Below are 16134 nucleotides of genomic sequence, written 5' to 3'. Positions count from 1 at the left end.
ATGCCATACATACAGTATGCGTGTTGTGATTTATGCCATGTTGATCATTCAGTGGATGTATTTCATCTTGAGAGAGCTTTGATCATTTGTCTCTCATACATAAATAATACATTCAGTACAGTATTCTGTTTTACAGGGTGTGTGTGTGTGTGTGTGTGTGTGTGTGTGTGTGTGTGTGTGTGTGTGCGTGTGCGTGTGCGCGTGCGTGCGTGCGTGCGTGCGTGCGTGCGCATTCTCTGCAGTGTTACCATTTATCCACGAACATCCCTCTATCCATCGTTCTATCCATCCATTGCTCCATCCACGGGTCAGTTTATTGACCTCCCTACGGCAGTATGCTGTCCTTTCGCCTCATGTGCACATTCCTTGTTGTCTTTTACTTTTATCATACATGGCAAAACGGGACAATGTGTCTTTATGCACCTTTTGCCTATACCTAGATTCGTATACAATACATCTATGTTAAAGAATGTTTTTGTTTTTTGTTTTTTTTCAAAGTAGTATACTGCTTAATCCCCAAAAGGTGTAAAATGCAGACTCGCAAAGAAAAAGATCCCAAGGCACCAACGTGTTCCGACCTACAAGGTCTACTTCAGGGTCTCTCTGTGTTCATCTATGTTTTGTCTGTGTCATCCCCAGGTGGGCCTTCACATTAATCATCATCTCCTCCTACACTGCCAACCTGGCAGCCTTCCTGACGGTGCAACGCATGGTGGTTCCCATAGAGTCTGTAGACGACCTGGCAGACCAGACCTCCATAGAGTACGGCACCATGCATGGAGGATCCACCATGACCTTCTTCAAGGTCCCAAAAGTCATATAATACATGCTTATGTAATATGCATGCACTCCTACATATTCATAGACACATACTATACTGTACACACCTGTGGATCTGCACTGACAGCGCTGGCTCAGGCCTCATACACACGTATCAAACACTTTTGTGTTTTATGGTGTTCTGTTTGATTGTGTTCTGAATTGTTTATGGTCGATCAAAAACACTAAGAACAGTGGCGTATCCAGGAATTACGTTTTGGGCAGACAAGATGTGTCAATTGTCGTCTCCCCTCGCACAATCGTAGCACTAAAGGTTTTCAAAGAGATATACCTGCCAGACGAGTAGGATACAAAGGCTGAAAGGCATGCATTTACATTCCAATGGGTGATTGAGGGTCGCGCTCTACCGCGACGGCCAATCAGCTGTCCATTAATAGTTCTCATGTCTTGTTTTTGTCCTTTTTGTTCTAATTGTATGGATTTTGGCCAGGCCAGAAATGGATTTGGGACAGGCGGACACCTGCCCTCGCCTTATTGTAGATACGCCTCTGACACACACACACACACACACACACACACACACACACACACGAACACACACACACACACACACACACACACACACACACACACACGAACACACACACACACAGAGAGACTCACAGGTTGACCTCAGAAGTATCCTCAATCGATGTCTGTCAGTGATGTTATCGTCCTTGTCACCTTCCCGTCCTGTATGCCTGCTGTCCTCCAGCAGTCACAGGCTCTATGGGTTTCCTGTCTGTTCCTCAGCACCGCTGCTCAATATCCTTCCTATCCCCTTTAGGATGACAGAGCTCTGCCCCGCCCCGACTCAGATGAACTGACACTTGCACCTCACTGGCGCCCCTTTGTATGTCGTAGATAGCCATTTGGTACGGGGCCTATAGAGATGATTTAGGTCGGAGAATGGAGAAACGGACCCGCGGTGGCGACCATAGGTCACATTTATTATGAAAACCTGCATCTCCCGTCAGTTGGTATCGGGCTCCATATATGTTCACGCCTCGTGACATCACGCCTCCATATATGGTCACACCTTGTGACATCACACCTCCATATATGGTCACGCCTCGTGACATCACGCCTCCATATATGGTCACACCTTGTGACATCACACCTCCATATATGGTCACGCCTCGTGACATCACACCTTGTGACACATCATCTCCATATATGAAGATCACGACATTGACCTCATCTAACCCTGGATGACCATATATGGAGAAGACTGGATCATCACCTAGATCTGCATATATGGAGCCGGCCAGCAACTCTACATCTGACCTCAAACCTCAAACCCTTAGATCTCCATAAGGATCAACATATGTTGATCCGCCCCCACCCGTCCTTCCTGTTCTGACATTCCATATGTTGATCTGACCTCATCAAACCCTGTACACTCAAGACACGCTCCATATATGGCCATACAGAATTCATTCCATATGTTGATCTGACCCCCCATGCCAAAGCGCCAGCGCTCGACCAGCAGTCTGCCATCTGCCGTCACCCAGGCGGATACGAGTTAAGGCTTAAGTGAACAATTTACAACAATTTAGGCATTTAGCAGACGCTCTTAATCCAGAGCGACTTACATTTAAGCAAGAACAAAAGCATGGGAATACATCACATAAAAGCATTTATCATGAAACATGCGTAAGCTAAGAAAGTAACAGTGGAATATCTATATAATGAAACTATACATACATATAATGAAACTATACATACACTATACATATAATACTATATATACATATAAACTATACATATTTACTACTATGCTATACATATGTACTATGGCGTGCTATGACTAAATACAATACAATTATAGTGCTGTCTACATAACATGCTATAAGTCTGTATCAAATGCTATCTAAGGCAACATAAATGCTATCTAAGGGGGTAGGGTAAGTGCTATGGGCCATGATGGAGTCTGAAAAGGTGGGTTTTCAGGCTACGGCGGAAGATTGGGAGTGATGCTGCAGTTCTGACTGCAATGGGAAGTGCATTCCACAGTTTTGGAGCCAGAAGGGAGAAGAGTTTGGGACGTGTGGAGCGTTGTCCCGGCGTTTTTAGTGAGGGTACTTCCAGCTTCCCTGCGTTGGCTGATCTGAGTGCGCGGGAGGGTTTGTAGGGTTTGTAGGGAAGATTTTATTCTGGAGTCACACGAAAACAAATCAAAGCACGATGATTGAAAGACTTGCGCTTACGTAACTCCAGCGCAGCCATTTAGAAAACTTCCACTTGAATAAACCCATCAGCCAATATAACGGCACAGAAAAAACAAACAAAATGAAATCCAATCTCCCCCGAAGATTGAAATAGCGATCGCTCGAGGCAACAAACGGCTTTGTTTACCGTTTTGTGGCTGTTTGCTCCTTCTTCATAACCCTAAGTATATCCCACTGCCCCTGTGTGAGTGTTATGGGAAAACTCTATTCCACATCAGGGTGAACTTCAGAAGGCTGAAGATAGGGGCATATACGTAACAGGCAGCAGCAGTGCATATATACATATCCACAGGACACACACAGGAATCATCACCTCAGCCTGAGGGTGTTCATACTGTACATACAGATCAGAGGGTTTGAGACAAGTCTACTACAGAAAGATGTATATGCCTATAGTATTTGAAATATCATATTATTCAGAGTCGAATGTTCATATTTCCCACCCATAGTGTCTGTCCTTATGTAGTACTGTAAAGTACGTGTAGTTATGTACAGTGTATGTTGTACTGTACCATAGGTAGGAAAGGATATATCGTACATCGCTTTAACGTTTATTCAAACGTGGCAATTTAAATCTTGGTTAAATCACAATTTGAATCGTGATGCAAACAGCAGAGGGGTGCGTCAAAAATACAGGTTGTTTGTAAGAGAATTGATGTTCTCTCCTCCGCGTCATCAGTGCCCATACCCGAGCCGTGGTTGGCGAAAGCACCTTTCTGTGTCCCCTAGCACTAGCATGTCTGAGAGGTCATTTTGACCGTTTTTTTTAGATTTTGAAGTTTATTATCTTTGCCCATGAAGCTTTCAGAAGGTTCCCCTTCCATGACCATCATCATCCATCACCATTCTATCATCTCAGAAATCTTTTGACAAAAATTCTAAATGTGAATTTAAGCACATGCTACTTGTGTCTGATTTTACTTCATACATGCTAGTGCTAGGGTAGGTACCCTCACAAAAAACATGCAGTAATCCTGGTCTCTAAACTACCTCCCCCTGGCCAGCCGGGGCGCCTGATGGAGGGGAAAGGAAAAATCTTCAAAAATCGTATCGTGAAACTAGTATTGTGATTTGAATCGTATCGTGAGTTGAGTGAATCAAGCCTAACCATAGGCTCACATGCGTAGTATTGTACAAAACATTGTGCTTGACAGAACTCCCGCTACCAGACCTACCAGCGCATGTGGAACTTCATGCACTCCAAGCAGCCCAGCGTGTTCGTGAAGAGCACGGAGGAGGGCATCGCCCGCGTTCTCAACTCCAACTACGCGTACCTGCTGGAGAGCACCATGAACGAGTACTACCACCAGAGGAACTGCAACCTGACGCAGATAGGAGGACTGCTGGACACCAAGGGCTATGGCATCGGCATGCCACTGGGTGAGAGGACGGGGCGTTGGCTGGGGGGGAGGGGGAACGGACGGGACGGGCACAATTTCAAAATGCCCTCTCCTCTGCCTGTCTGTATTTCCAGAGACATGGGAGGTCAGTAATATGAAGCCCTCTAGCTTGGAAGTGAGAGGCCAGTAAGGTGGATATCTGGACATTTCCACACATTCAGAGAATAGAGAAACCCAAGTGGGTTTTGGTCTGGTTAGGTAATTACTGAACAGCAATCAACATGATCAAATATGTTTCCAAATAATGTTATGGGAAATTAACCTCCAGTTTTGACAAGCTTTTTTCCTGATAGAAGATGAGAGCTTGCACTGGGATGTTTTGTCGTTCTCTATTGTTGTTCTTTCTAAGCACGGCTGCATTGCAGACGGTCTCTGGAGCGTTGGGAGATTGTGGAAGATGTGGATGCTGGCTTGAGAGGCTGAGAGATTTGTTAACCTCACGCAAGAGATTTAGATTAGAAACCACAAGGCAATGAAGATACTAGCATAACAACTGCTAGACAGGAATTATTTAAGCTTTAAATTTTGGCATTAAAAGGGAGTCTTTTTTTTCAACAGTATTTTCTAAACCATGTACTTTAGAGCAGAAGAAAGCATACACTGTGATGAGTTTGACCTTTTTGACCTCGGTGTGTCCTGCAGGGTCAGTGTATCGTGATGAGTTCGATCTGGCCATCCTGAAGCTTCAGGAGGACAACCGACTGGAGATCCTCAAGAGGAAGTGGTGGGACGGGGGCAAGTGTCCAAAGGAGGAGGACCATCGTGCCAAAGGTTTGTCGTCGCTTCACTTCTTATCTGTCGGCCTTTAACTCATTTAGGCCTGACGTCGAAATTAAAAAAATGTCTTTTTTAAATGTAATTATTTTCTGAAAAACCTCATGTCTCTGTATCTTTGGTGCTCAATATTTCGTGTCAAGGACCCCAAAAATTATCTGTAATTGGCCGCCGACCCCCGTCTAAAAATCGGTTGTTCCAAGGACCCACCAGAAGCAAAGATTTGAGTTAAAAACTGAAACTCTGAAAAGAATATATTCAAAGATTTGAGGCACATTTTCACGACTTAAAAAAAATAGCAGACCTACAAGCTCGTAGCGTGCCACTCGGTGGCGCGCTATGAGCTTGTAGATCTGCTATTTTTCAATAGCTAAAGCATAACATCATGCTAACACCAAAAGGGGTTCCCGCCCAAAATAGGTTAAACTCATCCTCTGTTTGTCACATCTTGCCTACCCTGTGGACCACTTCACTGGCATGACCTTTTTCATCTCCCCTAACACTATGAAAGAAAACAACATGGGTGTTTCTCATGGTTTTCTTATGACAGGAGAAAACAAACCTAGGAATAGCTGTTCCACCTGCAGTGCTTGGATCCTCTCCCAACAGAAACCTTAGCTTAGATGATATACAGTAGGCCTCGATCTGTCAATGTCAAGTTCATAATTGCTGATACTGCATTTCGAATTTTGGATTTGCGGGTGTTCTGCTATCGTTTGATGTCTGTTCAGGGCCTGATAACTATGAGCATGATGATGAATTTCAAATGTTTTAATTGCTTTAATAGAGGAAGGTGTGTGTTGGCACTGATATAGTGTTGGCATCTTCAGCTAAAGCTCAGAGCTAATTGCTTCACAGAATGGACCTATGGGGAGTGATACTGTGGTTGTTGCATCGGAGCTTTGTATGCAGGGGGTGTTCTTTTCTGCTTGATTTAATTGTAAGCGAAATGTAACTGCCCAATTTTTAATTAAAACATTGAGAAGGTACAGTAAGCTCTGGCCTGCATGTGTTGCTTGGGGGCATTATGATAACATTTTAATATTATTATAATTATTACAAAGTATTTAGATCATTTGATGTTAATGGAAAAAAAATCCTGATGTGAGGAGGTTATTCTAGGGTAGGATAAAATAAATACACAGTGTATTTCTCCTGCAATATGCACAAGTGTGCACCGTCAAAACGCATTGTTTTACGTCATCATCGCACGGTACGCCTCAGGCTCAGCTCCAGGATGAAATGACTGAGGGGGCAGTTGAAAATTTTGTCTATATAGTAAAACAATATGCACATGAACTTAGATTGAGGGTGAAGAATTTGCAACTGAGGGTGCCAGGCCCCGTCTGGCACCCCGGTGGCGCCGGGCCTGATACGCCTCTCTCTCTCTCTCCCTCCCTCATCTACCCTCCTTTCGTCCGCCAGGTCTGGGCATGGAGAACATAGGAGGGATCTTCGTGGTTCTGGTGTGTGGTCTGCTGGTGGCCATCTTCATGGCGGTGCTGGAGTTTGTTTGGATGCTGAGGCACAGCCCGGGAACAGAGGTGAGGCAGAGCTATCTAACCTGCATCTGCTTTGTCTCCCTCTCCCCTCCCTGGCACACAACGGCCCCCATGCACCCTCACATGCACGACACCGCTAGGTTAACGTTTCCCCACCAGCTTTGACAGCAATGCATGCAGGAACCCTTCCTGCAGTCCCCCCGTGTGCCGTCAAGCATTGTTGCTCTGTCTCGCTCTAGCACTGTGAGACCTAAACAGCACAAAACCAAAGGTTATATCTCAAGTAGTGCATCTATATCCATGCTGTCGGGGGGAAACCACCTAACTCCAAAATGTTCATCTTTTCCTTAAAACAATGCAATACTGCCTCATCAAAGTTGGTATTGTGACTTATTGTTTCAATTACTTGCATGAGAGGGGGGAGAATGGTGAAGTTAGCTGCTTTAGCAGACAGTTTGAGGGTCCAATGGAGTTGAGAGGTTTTGTCCGAAGTGCTTTTTTATGACGTAAAGGGTGTTCAATAGCATTGATTTATTGCAAACACTTAAAAAATGGAGTTAGGTGGTTTCCTCCCGACAGCGACAATACGCAATTATGGTCTGTATTCACAGTAGAAGACTAATAGTTTAGGTTTAGTAGAATACAGTACTTTGATGCCAGTGAAGAAACACTTATGGTGCAGATTATGCGAGCTGTGTATTTTATTTATTTTATTGTCACTGATGACCAGCCTACTCTAATTTGAGACATGCCTTACAGTACAACCTGTATATCTGCTGTGATAATGTTCCTTTCAAATCAACCCAATGCTGTGATCTCTCTCTTAATGTTCTCAATAAAGTTTCAGCGTGTCAAAGTCAACACCCCTGTGATGTGGCTTCTTTTGATGGTCTTAGATGGTCCATGTTTAATTCTAAATGGCCGTATAAACAGTGGAGGCATTGTTTTTGTAGCCTGGGTTCCAGCCTGAGTCACTGCGTTCCGTGAATCTGTTTTGTCACTCGCTATACTCAGTCTGGAAACAGCCTGGGTTACCAGCCATATTCATCCGCGAAGAGAAAAGCCTGGTCACAATATAAGGCAGAGATTGCATAGCCGGAAGAATGTCGGGCCGGAATATCCGTCAGATGTATTTCCCCCGGATACGATATTTTTCAACACTTGTTTCATTCACGGAGAATGTAAACAGATTTGTAAAGTTTGACCAGTTTGACGTCGTATCAATGTGCACTGCGTGGCGCTGGCTGATGACGTATCAGCAACAACGTAGCTACGTAACATAACAGGTGACGTTATGAAATACGAGCCTGCTGCCTGCTGCCAGACTAGAGTAGCGAGTGAGGAAACAGATTTACGGAACGCGGCGATTCAGGCTGGAACCCAGGCTATTGTTTTTGTGGGGTTCCAATCTGAAAATATAATTCGTTGAGCTGTTGTTTGTAATACTTACACATCTATACGCCGATACATCTATCTGAGTAGTATACACCGATGAAGCTCTGTAAGGCACTTTGAGCTGCATTCCATGTCAAGAAAGGTGCTATACAAATAAAGGTTTATTATTATTATTATTATTATTATTAATAGTTATGATATGAAATATTCGCCTGTGATTTCCGTGTGTTTTTTATTCGTTATACCCCCAGTGTGTAAGACAGTCCTTTAGACATGTGAACGTCTTCCCATGTGTCTGTTTTGCATGAAGGCGTATATCTACAGTACTGTCTGTTGAGCTTTGTGTCTTGTTGTGTCTTTCTCTGAGGGCCTAATCTCACAAACCACTGGATCCATTAAGGAAGTAATTAATCCCAGAAAATATTCACACGTGTTTGAAATTTGAAATTTATTTTTATATTGGAATTCTAATGGAGAGTCATAAACAATTCCATATATCTGCTGTCTGTAAAAAAACTCAAAAATGTTCATTTTTCAAGTAATGAAAAAACTGAGGTTTTTGTCGAAGCGCTTTTTAATACTATCCATTGGTTCAATATTTTTTAACCAACACACAAACCTAAAGCAATAGCACAGATTTATGAAAAACAAGTCATTATCAGCTTGCATTCCATTGTCTTGCATATTGTACCTTATAGTGGGGCTTTCTGTAGTCGTGTTTGCAGTCTCTAGTCATGGTGGAGGAGAGGAGAGCTGGCTTAGTGTCCCATTGGCTGTGGGGCTTAGTGTCCCATTGGCCGTGGGGCTTAGTGTCCCAGCAGAAGGGTGAAATCAGCCACCAAGGGCTGCCTTCATGCCAGAAATATCCCATTGTTGGCCATATGGCCATATAGTCTCCCATTGTTGGCTTAGAGGCCAGTCAATCATGAAAATCCCGCCACTATACATGGCTACTAGACCACATGACTAGACTAAAAAGTCTGATTATTGTCTGACCATGGAATGTGATGTATGATGATGTATAATGATAAGAGCACCCCTCACATCACACAAGTGCGATTTCTGTTGTCCTTGTTGTTTTGCCAGGTCTGCCAGCTGTGTCTCTATGCTGTAAATATGATCGTTACCTCGCGTAATATGTTCCATGTATGCGACATCTCTCAGTGGGTCAGTCAGTGAGTCGTCTGGTCTCTTGCTCTCTCTTTTCTTTCCCTCTCCTCTCACCCCCCTCCTCCCTGTCTTTCTCAGCAGCAGTCAATGTGTGAGGAGATGCTACGAGAACTCCAGGGCATCGTCTTGTGTCGCGACAGCCTGCAAATGCGCCGCCGGCGGGGGGTTTCCATGTTGCGACCGCGGCCCCTACCCCTGGAGGAGCGGCGGGCGCGAGCCGCCGCTGTGAGTCTCAGCAACGGCAAGCTATGCGCGGGCACCGGCCTATCCGAGCCCCTCTCTCACAGACTGGCACAGGAGGCTGCCCTGGTGGCGAGAGGGTGCAGCCATATCCGCATTTGCCCCGAGTGTCGGCGTTTCCAAGGACTGAGGATGCGTCCTCCAGGGGCCACAGGGGCCCTGCCCTCTCCCACACACAGCGAGGAGAGCATAGAGTGGGAAAAGACCACCAATAGCAGTGAACCTGAATAATGACATGCTCACACATATCACAGGACTCACTTTCCCAGCAGCCACCTCTCTACTTTAAAGGGATGGAACGTATTGCTGTGGCTCAGCTGTTCTTCTGAGCTTGACCTCAGGGGTCTCGACAACGCTGTGGACATACGTCATACCGTGGAGACAACAGCCAGCGGCGAACTCTGCGACGTTCTTAGGTGATAAATGTTTATATTTGGTTTGTTTTGACTGGACACCTACTGATGGAATGTTGCCACCGTCCCCTGGAAAAACTGATGAGTCCGTCTCCACGTGGGAAAAAGTCCCCACTGGCCTCTGTCCTGCGCAGAAAAGGAAGGACAGCTGGAGGACAGTTGTACTATGCAGTATTTTCACTCATTCGTCATTGTGTTGTTCCCTTACCTTTTTCATTTTTTAAATTATTTGGTTCCTCGGTTGTATTATCAGTGCTGAAAAGGTGTTATTGTGTTGTTCTTTAAACAGTCCAGTGTTTCTTTCGACTGGTGATTTACTGTATGGACACTAATAGATTACGTCACTTCAAAAGGACAAGCTGAAAAGACTTAGGCCTCACTCACACTGTTGCAACATGCATACAACATTTGTCTTGTGTCTTGTCCGTGTTTAATATCCACCCCCAATGCATTTCCAATGGAAGTCACATGGTTTGACAAAACATTTTTTTTGATGCGGGGGAGGGGGGCACAACACAGCCATCAAACAAAAATGTTTTGTCAAACCATGTGACTTTCATTGGAAATGCATTGGGGGGCGGCCATTAAACACGGACAAGACACAAGACAAATGTTGTATGCATGTTGCAACAGTGTGAGTGAGGCCTTAAATGCCAGGTCATTCTTCAAATACTTTTATTTTGAAAGTGCCAAAAAACAAAACAAGGGTGACCTTGTGGTCCAAGAAAGCACCTCAGCCTTGAAACAACAACAACAACGAATGAAGACGGTGGGACACACGCCGTCTTGTTTTCTAGTAGTGATATTCCATACTAAAGATGTTTTAATTCTTGGTATCTCTGAAAGACAGCGATGCACTGTACGTCCAGAGGTGGTGGTATAGTTGTTCATCTGAATCTGTGGCTCTCAAACGGTTCCATCTCAAGGGCCCCCATAACTCTCAGAGTTACAGACCTGTAAGGTTCCACTCCCCCCCCCCCCCCCCCCCCTCCCCCAAGGAACCCTGAGGGTCCCGCCTGGACCCCACTTTGAGAAACACTGATCTGAATGATGGAGATGCCAAGATGATCGCTAACCACACACGCATACGCACGCACACACTCACACACACACACACACACACACACACACTGACATCCATTTACATCTTTATTTCCTTCTGTGTAGTGGCATATTTGTGTTATTAATGCGTCCTATGCTCTTCGAATTTAACGAGCACCATGTTCCACTAGTTGTCCCAATGAAACAGTACTAGTACCTTTATTAATGTACTGTATAGGCTAGGCTACACGCTACAGTCCACAGCACAGTATGTACATTGTGTGCATTAGCAACAGTAGCACAGTACATTGTGTACTGTGTACCGTAACATTGTACAGTGTACAGTGGGTTGAAAGTAGAGGACTCTATGGGTCCTCTACTTTCACTATCACAAGAGGGAGAGATCAAAGGTCAAGCGTTTAGACACATTTATTCTCTGTCGCAATGGTTATAAAACATTTTCATGTCAACGCCCCCCCCCCCCCCCATTCAGGATGTGTGTCATTAAAATGTTTCAAAACTATTCCAAAATGTAAAGATAAGAAACAGATCTACAAGCTCACAACACATTACACTGTGACACGTTGTGAGCTTGTAGATCAGCTATTTTCAAATTGCCTTTTAAATTGTTGATGCTATTATTAATACATTTTGCTGGTGCCCCCTAGAACCCCTCAAGGACCCCTGGGGGTCTCGCCGGACCCCACTTTGAGAACCACTGCTCTGTAGTATACGATGCTGTCTCCCGCCGCCAACCACTGATCTACAAGCTAACAGGTGTTGTTTCATGGCTTCGTAGTAAAGTCATCAGTGTTAATTAAACCCATTCTGACCTGAGATCAGATTCTAAAAATGTCTGTTTGAAAATGAGAGTTTTCTGAAAAAGCTATGTTTCTATGTCAGTCGTTCTTTGATTTTTCAAAAATAGCAGACCTACAAGCTTGTAGATCTGCTATTTTTAAATAGCATAGCATAACGTAATGCTAAGTTGCTAACACCAAAAGGGGTTCCCACCCAGAATGGGTTAACTGTGAATGGAACCAAATGGAGTGTAAATGAAGAGATGAGATAACATGAGGCCTGTTATTGATCCTGCGTGGGAAAAATGAAGATTGACCGTGTTGTCTAACTTGAGTGAAATATAACATATCAGAACCCAGGGAAACCTTTTTCTTTATTTTTTTTAAATTGCATTTTCCTTAAGTCCATTCTAAAAGGTAAAGGCCATTAAAAATTAATCCAGCCCAACGTTTTGCACCTGATCTGAAATTAATCATTTCATTCAAAAAAAAAGAAAAAATACTTTCTCAGTCACTTTCATGTCTTTATTATTACAAAGATGATATAATGTCATCCTGAAGTGTGTAGGCAATGAGATCCAACACATGTCAGTGTATGTAGGATTCACAGGGGGAAAAGATTAATTCATTTTATTGAATTAAAATCCTATATATTTCATAATCATTTGACAGCAGTGGCGTATTGTGAACAAAGCTGCAGCAAACGTGGTTCCTTTGATTCAGTTCAGATCCAGTTCTTTGTGCATTGGTAATGTGTTTCTTTCTGCCTGTTTTGAAGATGTTCTGCTGGACAGTTTGAAGTGCGCAGTCGTCCATCATTTGCGTGGCGTGATGTGACCATCATTTTTATTCTCCCAATAATGATTATTCAATACCAGGCCACCGTCCCAACACACATGTATCGCTTGCACTTTTATCATCCATATTTCATTTTGACGTGATAATTTTTTAGCAGCAAGTTAGCGTGGTTGAATATGCTTTTGGAGGTAATATAGAATATCAACATAACAACTCCCACTGCACTCACTCAGCATGTATATACGTATAGCCATTATAGAAATGTAATTGCCTATAATTATTTGTATTTATTTGTCTCACATTGTGTAAGCCGGCCTACATGTGAATGGACATGCTGGATGATTGTTCAATCATTTTGCCATTTGGTTTTCTCAATCCATATGCACTCAAATCTTCTCAGAGATGTGTTCAGCCAGCCGGTTATCACACAGGCCCCTTTTCCACCGGTTGGTTCAGTTCCTTGTGGTTCTTAGTCCATGAGCCAGAGCTCCAGAATTGGACCGTTAACACACCGAATGCCCGGGGTTATTTAATCCATTAAATCAGAGCGCCCAGCGATTCATAGCAGCGGAGCACATTTAGAGACGGACCAGGCGCTATCCCGGATGTAGCTGAAGTAGCTAGATGTAGCCAAAACACTCCCAAGACGAACGACAACAACGGGAGGTATGATAAATTCTAACGCGACTAGCGACGGGACTGCGAAGGGTTGTCTAACACATAATCTTTGCTTAGAATTGGATGGAATGATTTAGATCAAGACCATACCTATATCACCATGAAACTTCCCCAGTTGATTACTTACATGAAGACAATGATTTATTGTATTACACTTTTTTTTTAAATATGCAAATGAGGCATATTATAGGAAAATATGGAAAAAATTGAAAATATGAAAAAGCTACTACTGTGGAAGGGTTACCATATATTAATTTACTTATATTGATCCTATAAACAATTTAATATAGGGATACACTAAATTCATAATAACGTTCCAATTTTGGAGCTCTGGCTCATGGACTAAGAACCAAAAAGAAATGAAGCAGTTCCCATTGGGAACCAACCGGTGGAAAAGGGGCCACAGTGTATCATCAATCATTCTTTTAATACATGAATGTGGATGACGTGTGCCGGTTAACCTTTTACTGAGGTGGCGCTGGTTAAACTGTTGGCACATCTGGGTCGAACTGCATAAACGCAGTCGAGTGTTGGATTTCCATTCAGTTTTGCCCTAAATTATCAGTTTTAATGCCGTGATAAAACAATCGTGTTCCAGATCTCCCTGCCTATTTTTCACTAACCTTTGAAGAGCTACTGCGCCGACTCGATCGGTGCTTGTCATGAAAATCCACTTTAAAACGGTGTAATCGCTTGTGGTAGTGTTAAAACGTATCCCAAAGTGTCCATAACCCTAACCGCACGCGAAGCCGAAGCCATGTTGTCAGTCTAATGTGCCGTCGGAATTATGCCAATTCTGGTTGGCAGAACCCGCTTTGAAAACCACTGGTTAAATCCACTTTGTTATTTGTCTTTATTTTATTATTATGCTTTATTTAGACTGGAGAGTAACTGAAGAGTGACAGGGAGTAAACCTAGGATAGAGATAGGGGAGACGTGGAAGAGGATAAATATGCATTTATCATGAACACTACTCGTAAAATGACACCGGATTGAGCAAGAATGCTCATTTTCATCCATACAGGAAACAAGCAAGGAGCACATACCGGTATAAACATTACTGAAAGGGTACACACACAAGAGAAAACAACAACAGTAAAAATGGCCTATAGTTTTGACCTAATACAAGACACTCAATAAAACTAGAGAAACGATCCATCCTTTTAGTTGGGCCTTAACAGATAGAAATGATGGACACACTTAGGTTAGTGCAGGGGTGCCCAAAAGGTAGATCACAATCTACCAGTAGATCACAAAGGCTGTGCAGGTAGATCACACGATATGCCCCTATAATATTTAATTTAAAAAAAATGAATGAAGGTGACTTGATTGAGTGTTGCTTGATGATGTTGCTGTGGTGGCATTACAAATTAAATACAAAAAGTACCTACCTATTCCACCCCCCCCCCCCCCCCCCCTCTATTTCCCATTCAAATGCATTTGTCTTATATGTAACTCCAACTCCGCTATTCCAAAGCCCCCTCAGGTACATTTAAACTATTTTCAGCAATGGTATAAAACTATAATACATTGTTTCGGTGGGTAGATCTTGTTCAGCTGGTCATTTTGAATCTAAGTGTGGGCACCCCTGTGTTAGTGGGTAGATATGTCCTTGAACTGAAAAGGAATTTTGCACAATTGGCTGTGCGTCTAGACTGCACCTCACAATACCCTCTGGTGATGGCCCTTGTGCTGATGCCCATGTTGTGCTTCCGTTTTATAAATTCCTCCATTACATAGGCCATAGCCTGAGCTAACGCTAGACATTTCTGGCCTAGATGGGAGGGCTGCGGCTCAGAAAAACGCGCACCCTGATTGGTTCACCGATCTGTCCGTCAGCCCCGGTCTCTTCTCCCCCCCCCCCAGTGCAGCACTGTTATTGTGTCGACCAGAAGCAGAAACCACTGGTTGCTGGAGTATATACCATTCTAACAGACTGTCAAAGTTATTTCCACAGAGTCGGCACACGTTGGTTTTTTTCTTAGACGGTGTGGTGGGTTCTTCAGCCATTCTCCTCATTTTCCTCGCATAGCCTCGTTTGAATTCCACTGGTAATAATTTCCTCACGTTGTTATTTTGAGGGGTGCACACCGCTCAGAGCCCTGACGTCACATCATTTGGAGCGATCCCACTTTTAGACCAGTGCAGCCCATGCGTAAATCCAGGCTTTCATTTTTCGCGCAGACGAAATGAAAGCCTGGGTTACATCGAGGCTACATAGGCCATAACGGGCATCAGGTTTAAACCTCTGTCCTCATGACTCTGCTGGGTGAGCTAAGTTACCAGGCACCCTGGCTTAAGTTCTCTCTTTCAAGTAAATCCAATCCTATAGACAAAAAAAACATAATATAGTCGCAGTGATTATGGTAAAACATTGCTGATTCTCACCCATAGGGATAAATGAGAAAGAAGAGAAGATTTTACAAAACTGTTCCCTTGTACAGTGTCAATGTCCCACATCTCCAAAGTAATTAAATTTGACCAGTACAATGTGTGAATACAGTACAATATTAATCATACCGGGTCTCTCACTAAAGTCATTGTAACTAATTGCACGAGACAGCGGTATATCAAGTACACTGTCCACACACACTGGTGAGGCTATTGTAAGGCCATCACTGTACTCAGTGTTACATTGGTCATTGCATGCGGTTCCACGCAAGCCCCCCCAAAAGAACTTCAAGGAGCAGACGCACAGTCGCACATGCATCGATTAAAAAGTTCTCCACACCTCAACAAAGTTTACAAAGGCTGCTGAATGCCGACCGTCATGTTAGTGTGAATTAACCTATAGGCATAGAGCATTGAAGTCTGACGCCTAGAGTCCACGGGTTCAAGTATTTATTTATTTGTATTATAATCCCCATAATGGG

At 43.6% G+C, this 16134-nt stretch overlaps 1 protein-coding gene across 3 annotated transcripts in view; it reads left to right on the top strand.

Moving 5' to 3' along the window:
- grik4 (glutamate receptor, ionotropic, kainate 4) overlaps nucleotides 1-10381 on the top strand; it is a 233162-nt gene extending 222781 nt beyond the window's left edge. For 2 of the 3 annotated variants that reach the window (XM_083772591.1, XM_083772589.1), the window contains 5 exons: nucleotides 640-805; nucleotides 4205-4430; nucleotides 5093-5221; nucleotides 6650-6768; nucleotides 9370-10381. In XM_083772591.1, coding sequence (XP_083628717.1) covers nucleotides 640-805; nucleotides 4205-4430; nucleotides 5093-5221; nucleotides 6650-6768; nucleotides 9370-9762 — 1033 coding nt within the window. In that variant the 3' untranslated portion in view covers nucleotides 9763-10381. The remainder of the gene's footprint in view (nucleotides 1-639; nucleotides 806-4204; nucleotides 4431-5092; nucleotides 5222-6649; nucleotides 6769-9369) is intronic. The other variant, XM_083772590.1, reaches the window with a different exon arrangement.
- The last annotated feature ends 5753 nt before the right edge of the window (nucleotides 10382-16134 follow it).

The sequence above is a fragment of the Protomyctophum parallelum genome, assembly GCF_964188405.1.
Source record: "Protomyctophum parallelum genome assembly, chromosome: 9".
Lineage (NCBI taxonomy): Eukaryota > Metazoa > Chordata > Actinopteri > Myctophiformes > Myctophidae > Protomyctophum > Protomyctophum parallelum.
This window is presented reverse-complemented; position numbering and strand designations above follow the sequence as displayed.